Raw genomic sequence first — 12146 nt, forward strand, 5'->3', positions numbered from 1 at the left:
AGAGATATTAAAAGGTACCTTGGAGGAGTTACCTAAAAAGTTTATTTTCAACAAGGGCAAATTCCCCAGTTAACTGAAAATGAACTGATACATAGGCTTGACATTTAGTCCAAGAAACAGCATGGAACCAGGTTTGTTGAACTGGGCTGACGAGTGTTTTCTGAAAACTACAGGTTGGTCTTTCCAAACTCCCCATACATATCCCATCTCCAACGGATGTCTTTTGATGCCACAAAGTGTTCATTTTTAAAGCTTGTGGAAATAAGGACATGGAACCTATTTCAGCACCAAATGGATCCTCTTTCACTCCATAAAGGAACCCTGTTTGAAGTGAATATAAATACCCTGTCACATATGATAATATTTTTATCTTGCTGCCTCTGTTCATCCAAAAGCAAAGGATAGGGGTGTGAGCCTGCAACAACAGACACTGAAGTTTTAAGCATTGGATTTGGCTGTTGCTCCTCTGGTTAGGATAGACTGTGGTGCTTCCCATGGTTTCAGGGAACCAAAAAATCTGACTGCTATTTGTTTCTGGGCACCCTTGGAGAGCAAACATCACTGTAGCATGTTGCTTTACCTCCTCTGTTCCAGCAGACCTGCAGAACTTAACTTCCTATACATGAACAATCACAATAGAGATCAAGGGCCTTAGCCAACTCCTCCTAAGGTCAGGGGGAGCCTTTTCATTTGTTTCCAAAGGCATCAGATCAGGACATCAATACTATATTATGTTACAGTTCCCCCGGAGAGCAAATATGTAGTTCGAGTCTCCTCTACCAGCTACTAGGAGAAAACATGAAGACAGAAGCCACCAAAAGTGTTCAGCTCAAGATACAGCAGAACACTTTTTACTGTGAGTCTCATTTAAGAAATGATTTTACCATATACAAGATCCTTCATATACATGTAAATGTCATATACTGCACATTTTTAACAGCCCCTTGAATTAAATTGCTATGGAACTTAAATAAGAGTACTCATCCTGCTCTGCACATAATATATATAAAGTGCAAATACTGTGGAGTAAACTTTTTTCTATGATTTGACTATTGTATACCCAAATACTGTACTCCTTCGCACATTTGCTCCTAATCCTCTCTTTCTGAGAAGCACTCCAACCTCCGTTCATCTACAAGATGAATATAGTAAGTAGCTACTACTCTGCATTTTTTGCAGGATTCAAGCACCTGACATTGCTCAAATGGAACGCTGAGGATTTCAAATAGTATAACCCCTCATTTATATAGTCTCACAAAGTACAGCCCCTCATGGCAACTACAAAAGTAGCCTATTGGGAACAGAAATATTAAGAACATTTTTAATGTTTTTAGCTGCCTTTTAGTGCAATTTAGGAAATGAAAATACATAAGGGAACCATCACCATGAGATCAGCCAGCTCTCCGCGGACCACAATTTGATAACTTCTGGTCTAAATGATATTCATCTGAGCCTCTCTGAACAGTAATAATTGCTGCACTTCACCAGAAAAAGTACTGAAAATACGAATAAGATTGTGTTAGTCTCAATCCACTTTTACATAATATACAAAATTACCATTACCCATGTTTTCTCTAGACACAGGTAAATAAGCATTAATACTACTACGCATATCTTAAGCAAATACTGCAAACATTAACAACATATCCCAAATTTGGTCTTCAAGTTTTGAACGTTAATTCTTAGTCATCTCTGTTGTCTTACTTCCTGCAGCAAGTGTTGATAAACTTCCTCTTTATATACAAAAAATTCAAAGTGAGAGAGTATGCCATTTTAGAGCTCTTGTGTGTTAATACCCATTCTGACTTAAGTTTTCAAACAGCAAAATGTTAACTTAGGATATGAAAGCCTGTTTACTACAAGAGACATTATACAGGTAAGGAACAATTTTCTGATAAGATTTGACTGCTTTGGCTAACTATTTATTGCTTGTGACATTAGCCTGTATTTTACAACTTGATGGTATAGAATATTTTGCCATTAATTTATGACATGTACAGTATTCTGTTTTAGGAAATGGTTTAGTGTTCTGAAGACATTTCTCTACTGTTTAAATACTGCTATTAGATGCAATAATTCTCAAAAAAAATTCAAAGGCTAATCAACAGTTCACATTTTTAGATAACCTAGAATTTCTCCACGAACTTTTATGTTAATGTTTGAATATTAATTCAGAAACGTGACATGTTCCACAAGTTTTAACTTACTGTCTAGATATGTTTATATTCTGGTTAACACTCAAATATGTATAATTGTAAATTAAAACATCTGAGCTTTTATTAATATGCACAGTGAACGGAGTTCTCAACATTACATTTAATTGGTAAACTATCCCTTTGTGCAATTTAAATATGGAAGGAACAAAAAAGCAGCAGCATGTATTAGGCATACTGAATGCTTGCTTTATTAATCTTATCATTTACACTGATGCTTCTGATACTTGAAGTTTAAACAGTAATAGCAAAAAACCATCCACTTCATTACTGCAAGTGACTTTACATTAACATTTTATTTCTCAATCCACAACTATTATGTATTCAGGAGTTCATTTAGATCTACTGTTGACCTACTGTTGAAATTCTAGTTCCATGCCAGTAACCGCAGCAGAAAATTTTCAAGTGGTATGCTCCAAGTATTAATTTTCAAAGAGCACTGAGAGTGCTAAACAAAGGTTAAAAAGTATTGAAAAAAAAGTACATGACATTTTGGGACACTACTTGTAACTAATAAATGTTAAACTATGCAAAAACACTGTTAATATGAGCTATTTGCATTTGATTTCCTGTTTACAAGCGAAGACCTGAACTTTACAAAGTAATCTGACAATCCATACAGGTCATTATTTTTATTTCTTTTCTACAGCTTTCTCTTCTATGTTCTTTCCCAGTTGCCAAAAAAGGACATTTTGGCTCTTCTCTTTTTCAATAAAACCACACAAGAGGAAATTTAGGATCTGATATCGGAAGTCACCTCCCACTCAAGTCAGATGCAAACATGATACTTAGTTCAACAAAAGCAGTGTTTTAAAAGAACAGTAGCTCTTCCATTTACATAGTGACATCAATCTTACTGTTGATAGTCAAAAGCAAATTAATGAAGATAAGATTTTAATTTTAAAACAAATCTAGATTAGAATTCTGAATTTAGATCTAACTGTATTGTATTCTCTCTTTACCTTAGAAGACAGTATAAAACACTGCATGTGGTCAGCAGAAAGAAAATGGACACCATATATATATTCCTGATTTTCTTTTATGGACAATTGTGGAGATCAGTTTCTATGGAGACACAGATGCCTCCAAAAATCCTATCATCAACTATTTTTCTGAAACAATCAAGAAATAGATCTATCCGTCTTGGGGAAGAGAAGGGAAATCCAGCTCCCAAGCTTCTGTACCAATCAAATGAACTTGGCAACTCATACAAAACTGCAAAAAAGGCTTCATCAGCTACCATGACAACTCATGCCACTGCAGCAGAAGAAAGTGCACACAGTGATGGGAGCTGGATAGCTGCGATGTTAATTGGCATAATTTTGACTAGTATGATAATAGTTAGCATTATAATTCTGTTGTGGAAATGCTCAAAAAACCCAGCTGTAGTTGATCCAAATTGGGCAGGTCGCTCTCCATTTGCAGATGGAGACATGCCTGAAGTCACTGAGGGGGGAATTAAAGACATGGAGCAGACCACAAAGCGTGCATCAGTTCTCTCTATCTTGCCATGGAAATTTAACCGAAGCTCGCTCTTACGGGATAATGTTGAAGGCTCTAAATTCAAAGAAAGGCCTGAGACATCCCCCAGCTGCAACACAAAAGAGGAGGGCAGCCAATCTACCCCTAAGCTAAAGGGAGGCTCTGCCCCATTTGCTGCCAACATTTTGGTTTCATCTTCAATTACCACCAATGTGACCCCACCTGCTGTTTCAGATGGACCAAGTAATGTATGCAATCCTCCTCTCAACCCAATTCTACCTCCACCTGAATCATCTGATCTGCTACCTCCACCTGACTGGCTTAACGAAGTCCAAGAAAATCAATGTCCTGAAATCAGTGAATCTCCTGAATTTAAATTAGATGCACAGAGCCAGTTTCCTCTCCCTCCTGACTTAACTAATCAAGATGTAAATTTACCATTGCCACTGCCACCAACATTGCCTCAATAATTGAAGGAACCTGCTTTGCAACATACTTCACACTTTTCAAAGCAAATGGCTATGTGAGAAGTGGAGATGGATTAAAAACTGTATGAAGTTACAGCTTTTAATAAATATTAGCATTTTATAAATGGAAATAGCCCTACTATCTGCTTGAGACTATTCACTTCTGTGCAAGATATGGATGGTAGATAAAGACAAAATGGGAACTAAGTGCATAAATTGGAGAGCTGGTATTTACAGATTTTAATAGCTACAGAAAAGTTACTTATATACAGTTTTCAAAATGCAACAAATCCAGTTTTATAGAAAGACAAGTTTTACATTTTGTGTTTGCTTTTCTAAAGCTGTATAACTTTGAAGTAACCACCACTTTAGCAACAAACTTCATATTTACTTAATTTTAATAAAATGTTTGAATACAAAAGTGTCTTGGTGACTTGTACAGAAAATAAAATTCACTAAATTTTTACTTTGTTAAACACAAAACGTCTAATTAAAAGCAAAATGTTAGTGCCTTAACACACTTACCTATTATATATTTTTTCCATATAAATTTAGGTCTATTTAGTGCATATTATGTGGCACTTCTCTAGCTCACATGAAATCTCAAAGCACTTTCACAACTAGCCCTCATGACATCCACCCAGTTCATTTCAGGTGCATTACAAACTTTACCACCTGTAAAAAAAGTTAACCCTGGAAAAACTATTAATAGTAAAACACTGAGACCCTATCAATGCTAATCTTAGATCCAATGCTCTGGACAAAAGAAAGAAAGAATCTAGGGGTTGTCTTTGTCTCACCCATTTGCAAGAAAATCTACTGGTATACATTCAATTTTTTGCTAGAACAGTAAAAAAAGGTTAACTTTGACTAACCACTATCTTCACTAAGAAGGAACTTTATATTTGTAGCTTAACAGAAGAGAAAGTTAGGTGATTGCAGGTTTCCTAAAAAAAAGTTCAGCCAATGCTAAATACTTATCACTGGTGCAAGGGCCTACTGCAGCATATATGCTCATTAAGACATTTTATAAATTTTAGGCCAGAGAAAATTGATTTAAGCCCTATTCAACATTCAGAGATCAAGACATACAATGAAAATCTACTCCTTTATCCACTGCAAGGAGAATAAAGGTCTGGAAAAGTGGTTATATGATGGAACGTTTAATTGGAAGATAAAGTGCATCAAGATAATTATGAGCAATGTGAAATATGGTACAAAGAAGGGGAAGAAGAGAATAAGGAAGTTTATTATGGGTACATAAGAACAAACAGAAAGAATCAGGCTTGAGATGGATTTTGAACTCAAAGCCACAAAAGCCACTGAGCACAACTTCCCAAAGGTGTAGGGTCAAAGTGTAATATTACTAAAGAGAACAAAATCCTACAATTTTAGCTGGAGTAAAACTCCATTTGACATGTAAAGATTGCAGAATTGGGCCCAGATTTTGCAAAATAGTGAAAAGCTCTGAGCACAATACAATTTTTTTAGCTGTAAAATGCAAGTCTTAACGAAAAGGATATCATTTACCTTAGCAAAAGTTAAATTAATACAATATGCCATGAGCCTCAGAGTTAAATACTGTATTGTATATTTGGAAAAGGATATTGATTGACAAATACACTTACAATGCTGAAGCCGTCAAATGCAGTAACAGCTTCTGCAAAGATGAATCTTTGTGGAATTTGTAATGGGTCTCATTCAACAAAATTCTCCTGAATGCTTTATAGTAAAAAATATATGCAACTGGATATAACTTATTTATATGAACGCAGATTTGGAGACCAGCATCTTAAAAATGGATTACAAATATAAAGAATGTGAACCAAGAAACTAACTGAAATCCTGACAAGACTTAATATTGAGTTACCATGAAAATCCATATTTAAGATTAATCAAAAAGACTCAAAATACAAACAGCCTGTATTAGAAAAATCCTTTTTATGGAAAATTGTAAGATTCTAGGAAGAAACTATAAAAGCATATGAATAAAATCTGTTTAGGTTTGAAAAAAATAAGTCAAAGAAGGATGTCTGTACTTAATAACTCTACTCTGAAAACGGGGCTCCTGTAAAATATGGTGCTTTGATATTCTAAGCTTATTGTCCCATCATAAAAAATATCTAATTCAGTTTACAAGTAAAGAAGGTTTTCTAATTGTGAGCTGTGAAAAGTGAAGCTAAAAATTAATTCAACTGTAGTCTTTCTGGCTCATGGATCAATACTGGCAATAATGATTCTGCCTTCAGTTTCATCTCAGTACAGGATAAATCCTCAAATCTGGGACTCTTGTTCAACATCATCAGACCACAGATATTGCAGGACCAGAGAGCTCCAGCTCTCCAGGATCAGAAGTGCATGCTGGGCTGGCAGTGGGGAGCGCAGCCCCACGAGGGCAGATGTGGTCAGGAGTACAGTCCTGGTTGGGGCTGGCATTGGGGAGCACAGCCATGGCTGGGCTGGAGGCAGCGGGGCTGGCAGCAGGGAGTATAGCCTGAAATGGCACAGTGCAGGGGCTCAGCATGCCCGGAAGTGGGGGGCAGTTCCATCCAGGGCTGGTGCAGTGGGGGGGCACAGCTCCAACTGGGGCTGGTGGCAGCGTGGCCAGAGGCAGGGAACAGAGTCCAGTGGGCCAGGGCTGGTACTTGGGAGCAGGGCCTACAGCCAGGAGGGGAGCCTTGACCTCCCCTGGTCCAGCAAACTCCGAGGTTCGGGATCACTCAGATTTTGCCAGACAAGGGAGATCCCACCTGTAAACCTTTTAGCAATAATAGGATAGCAGATCATGGCCCTGTATTTGAATCTTAATTATTTTAATGAGGATATATGATCTGGAACAGAATTTAGCATACTGTATATTTCGTTTCATAAGGATAAGCTGCTAGATGCTGAAGCCAGCTGTCCTTAACATGTCAGCAAAGGAGGAAACAGTTTATAATTCTAAAATTGCTTTTTGGAGAAGGGAGTATGCATTTGTATGTGTTGCACAGAGCATATTGTTAAGCACATAAAAATAGATAAAAGACTGAATTTTTTTAAAATTGTCATTGACAATTAAAACATTACGTTCTATATCTACATTTTGTTCAATGATAGAGAAAAAGCTAAGATAAAAATAGCTACAGAAGGAGACAATGAGCAGAAGCTTTATAAAAATAAAGGATTTTAAGTGTGTATGTGTCTGTGTGTATAAATTAAAAACTAATAGCATAGAGCTACAGATTGTTATACCGACTGAGACTGAAGATAGTTTTAAAAATCTCACTATAATGTAGCTGATAGGATATACAGACAATTTCAGCTCAAAGGAAAAAAATTAAATTTTGTATATACTTCCAGTTGCGAAGTATTATGAAAGAACTTGGCTGTATAGTTTAAGACGGCTGAGACACAGGAAGCCAGAGTTAAATTGTAAATACATTTTAGAAACATGGTGATTAAAATGAAGGCAGCAGCAGATATGAATAGCATTGTAAATAGGTTCTTTTTGGTGGAACTGACAATTGAGCAAAGCTGAGCTATAGAAATTCTACTGGATGTTACTTGTGTAGTCAAACTTACAGATTTCATTTTGATGGAGCCACATCTTGAAAATCATGCATATAGAGAAGTTTAGTAACTCAATTAAAAATCTATTTTTTTGAGCATGCACCCCTTGCAATAAATTTGAGTCAGCACCAACAACAGCTCTGCAGTCCTCCAATCTAGTGCTGATCAGGTGGTTGCAGAGCCCTGGCTAGCAGCAATATGATGCAGCTGAAGAGGAAAGCACAATCCACAGAGAAGAACTGTAGCTACTCTCTAGAACAAGGCGACCTTTAAGCATAAATCTTTCAGAGAAATGATGCACTGATACTGCAGAAAGAACTATGGTAAGTGTGGGATTTTGTTTGTTTTTAATTATAAAAACCTACTACAAAATCAGAGATTTGGAAATAAGACTGAAATTAGTAGTCTATTACAGTTGCATGCACCTGAAATATGCTGCAGTGACAGATTTCATTCCAATGTTAATTTAGGTTTCAAATATATGTGTTGGCTAGCTTTAGAGAATGGGAGTAATGTTGAATTAAAGAAAGAATATTACTAACGTTTGTTTTGGAAAAGGGATGTGGAATCTGCAATTCAGTTTTCAAACCAAGTTTGTATCAAATTATCAAGGAACAATTCAACAAATCTTATTAAAACAAATATAACATGCATGAGAGTGTAGGATTGCTATGTTACTGCAGAGATTTTTAAGGCAGATTCATTTGACAGCCATTTTTTCATTCATCTGTGTAAAAGAACATATTATTCCAAAGATAATATAGGCTTGAAATTACTAAAAAAAAAAAACAAAGCAGACATTGTATAACATTTGGAATAAACTTGCATTTTAGGAAGAAAGCCCTCAATTGATCTCAATGGGCAAAGAGAGATGAAAAAAATGAGTCTTTCTGCCAGACACATGCCAGTAAATGGAGGGATGTTTTGTAAACAATTATAAAAAGGAATATATTACAAAGGGTTTGTTTAGATTTTTTTTTAAATCCAATTTCTCCAACAAGTCATCAGTGCAAAGATAATTCTTACAAATACATTAAATAACTATTTTATAAGGCTGTCACTTTGGTATATTTAATTGCAGGCAACAATGGAATACCAGATCTTGAAGAGACATCCTTATCTACTGATCCTTCTGATTTTTATTCCCACTGCGGGGTGCATTTGTCCGTCTCAGTGTACGTGCTCAGGAAACAACAGAAATGTGGACTGTTCTGGCAGAAACTTGACTACACTGCCACATGAACTTCAAGACAACATTACATATTTAAATCTGTCATTTAATCACTTTGTTGATCTTGATCATCAGCTGACCCGGTTCACCAATCTGAGGACCCTTGATATTTCAAATAACTGGCTCAAGAACATTCCTGCTCATCTACCCAAGTCACTATGGGAAATATACGCCATGGGTAACAATATTAAAGTTCTTCAAAAGCTTGACACAGCTTACCAGTGGAATCTTAAAGTGCTTGATGTTTCCAGGAATATGGTGGAAAGAGCAGTCCTTATCAACAATACATTGAGTAATCTCAAATTTCTCAATCTCAGTAGCAACAAACTTTGGACAGTCCCAACCAACATGCCCTACAACATAGAGACGGTGGATCTATCGAACAACTTCTTAACGCAAATACTTCCAGGTACACTGGTGAGGCTGCTACACCTTACAAATATTTATCTGCACAACAACAAGTTCACATATATTCCGGACAAAGCTTTTGACCAGCTCTTTCAATTACAAGTCATAACACTTTATAACAACCCATGGTCATGCAATGATCAGCAAAATATTCTTTACTTGCTGAAGTGGGTGAACGAAACAGCTGTTAGCGTGATAGGGTCTCCATGTCCCAATCAGGCTATGTCTTGGACTAATGCCACACCACTTTTGACTGCTCCCACAATTACAGACACTAACCTCAAGGGTAAAGGAATAAAGGCAGCAGACACGATTGGCTTTCCAATGGCAACTAAACCAATTCAAGTGACAAAAATACGTGGACAATTTCGAGCAAATGAAGTTACATTAAGTGCTACCTTAGGCCAAACTGTTGTATTTACAAGCACAGATAGACCAATAGTCCTCTATCCAGAAGATCCGACTATTCAAAAAATGAGTTCTCATGAAGCAGCAGCCACACACACTATCTACATTAAAGATTCAACTGATATGAACTCAAGCATGATGAGTTCAACAGGATCATCCACTACTCCCATGACGCTAAGTATTACCAGCAGAATGCTAACAAACTACTCTAAAATGCCTCAACAAAGCACAACTGTTACCTTAAAGAAAGAGGAGTCCACTACAGATGGTTCTAATACTCATGTACCCTCCAAAGCAAGCATTTGTGAGGTATATTCATTCTATGTTGTAATGCTTAATGCAGTGGCAATTCTGATTGGCTAAGGGCTTGCATTATTCTGAAAATTAACATGTTTACTCCAATGATAAACAGTTGGAGCAAAACCACTCAAGTCTGAGTGTGAATCAAACACAAGAAACTAAGTTTTGAAATTCTGACGCTGCTCTAAAGGAAGTAACCATTCTAAAACAAAACTGCACAATTAATGTCTTGATACTAAGCTGCTACTTATTTTAATGTTTTATTGAATAAAACTAACCTATCAAATGCTTGGTTTTTATGAAATGTGCTTATTTTGTATTTAAATTTTTAATTTTCCTTGCACAAAAATGAAACATTGGAATTTTATGTACTGGTTTTATGTATGTTTTTGTCATTAAACATCCAGAAAAAATTAAAAGCCTGTAACATAGCTACTTTTTCTTGCTTGATTTGCTAATGAGCAATTCTTGATCCCTTGTAAGTTAATGACATGCAAAAAGAGGTAGGGGAGAGGAATAAAGTAAACTAAACTTGTTTCGATAATCAAAAGCTGTTTTCTGTGGAAATGTGAAATAAGCATAGTTACATGCATGCCAACCATAAGTATGTAGCACTTTAATATGAATGAAGAGCCACAGTTTTAAATTCAGGAATTAAAAATAAGAGATTATTGTGGTATCTACTGGACTGGGAAAAAACAAAGGAGGCAGCATGGTCTTGTTTTTCGAAAGGAGAAATGAACATCAAAGGAATAGTTTCTCTTCCTGGCTCTCCCACTGAAAGACCCTCACTTCTTTGTGACTCCAATTCCCCAGACTGTAACAAGAGGATGATATTATACTAACAATGAATAAAACAGTGATTGCTAAATGAAATTCTTTTAAGTTTATTTCAAGCCCTTGTAACAAACTAAAGCAACTTGTTCCATTATACTTAAAAGGAAAATCATTATGTGACTGGGTTACGATGTACTTTGAGGGGTCTCACACTTCAGAGGGATGCAGGGCCTAGGTGGTGCAAGGCTCAGCAGCAGAGCAACACTGGCTCCTCTCCCAGTGTGCTTGGGAGAGGCAGGATAGTGGTGGAGTCTTGGGGGAGGAGCAGAATGAGCGTGTAACAGGAGAAGTGAAGTGGGAGCGGGGTCTGGAGTGGAGAGATAACACCCTTTCCTGCCAGGCTCTGCACCCACTTAAAGACGGCCTTGTCTGTAACAACGCGAAATACAGATAAAAAGCTGTTTGTTTTTTTTCAACTGAAATTATAATTAAGGCTACAACTTTTCCATGGAGGTCATCGCCATGAACCCCAGCCCAGTGACCAGGAGTTGCGGGGTTCCCTCACTGCCCAGTGGGATCTTTCGCAGCTTCTGCCTGCCAGAGATCCAAGCCAGGAACAGGCCACCGGATTCAGCACATTTTTCTTTATTGCCTAGGACCTGTCCCTTCCTTTTACTAAAAATAACCATGACAAAATAGGGAGCTCAGCTGCAGGATACTTGCACCACTTGCAGAGGCTTCTCAGCCACCCCACTGCTCTAAAGGCCCCATCCTTCCCTTACAACTATCACTCAATTATTACAAGCCTTTGTCAACATTTGCCCACCCATTTCAGGCAGTTGCTTAATTTCCAGCGTGCCACAGGACCCAGCAAAAACCCGGGGCCCCTACTAGAGTGTAAGTCCAGCATGCTACACTCCCTCCTGGCTGCTAGGTGTGGGATATGGAACATTTACAACCATCCCTTTAGCTATTGGAAAGAGGCAACAGAGAGGAGCACTGTGGGTATCCAGTGGGAAACTAGAGCCAAGCATTTGGGGATAGCCATTAGCTGGGATGGACTTTCAGAAGTGCTGTGAGGCATATCCCAGCTCCTTGAATTGACCACACCATTGGAGATCACTGCTGCAGTGCCTTTGTTAGAAAGGCTGCTCGGGGAACTCCTCCTCAGGACTGAAGCACAGCATCAATGTGGGGCATGCTCCCTGCCTTATTCTCCTTTGAAGGAAAGAGGCTAGCAAGAGGCAGCACGCTGTCTACTGTGAGTGTGCCTGCTCCATACCAGGTGCCAAGCAACAGAGAAAGCAAAAT

General features: G+C 37.6%; 3 protein-coding genes across 5 annotated transcripts in view; 2 read left to right on the top strand and 1 right to left on the bottom strand.

Moving 5' to 3' along the window:
- Positions 1 to 12146, bottom strand: part of NF1 (neurofibromin 1) — a 202710-nt gene that overhangs the window by 55096 nt on the left and 135468 nt on the right. The gene's annotated exons all lie outside the window — the stretch shown is intronic.
- On the top strand, positions 1733 to 4538 carry EVI2B (ecotropic viral integration site 2B). The gene is made up of 2 exons (XM_075904832.1): positions 1733 to 1876; positions 3181 to 4538. Exons 1-2 carry the CDS (start codon positions 1842 to 1844, stop codon positions 4163 to 4165), a joined length of 1020 nt encoding a protein of 339 aa, XP_075760947.1. The 5' UTR covers positions 1733 to 1841; the 3' UTR covers positions 4166 to 4538.
- OMG (oligodendrocyte myelin glycoprotein) lies at positions 4162 to 10914 on the top strand. The gene is made up of 2 exons (XM_006138595.4): positions 4162 to 8034; positions 8793 to 10914. Exons 1-2 carry the CDS (start codon positions 8032 to 8034, stop codon positions 10119 to 10121), a joined length of 1332 nt encoding a protein of 443 aa, XP_006138657.2. The 5' UTR covers positions 4162 to 8031; the 3' UTR covers positions 10122 to 10914.

This window comes from Pelodiscus sinensis, chromosome 21 (assembly GCF_049634645.1).
Source record: "Pelodiscus sinensis isolate JC-2024 chromosome 21, ASM4963464v1, whole genome shotgun sequence".
NCBI lineage: Eukaryota > Metazoa > Chordata > Testudines > Trionychidae > Pelodiscus > Pelodiscus sinensis.

Excerpts from the sequence above, each read along its gene's own strand:
- EVI2B (XM_075904832.1), top strand. The coding sequence starts at position 1,842 with ATGAAAGCCTGTTTACTACAAGAGACATTATACAG. Across the intron at positions 1,877-3,180 it reads CTACAAGAGACATTATACAG|AAGACAGTATAAAACACTGC; the intron begins GTAAGGAACAAT and ends TCTTTACCTTAG.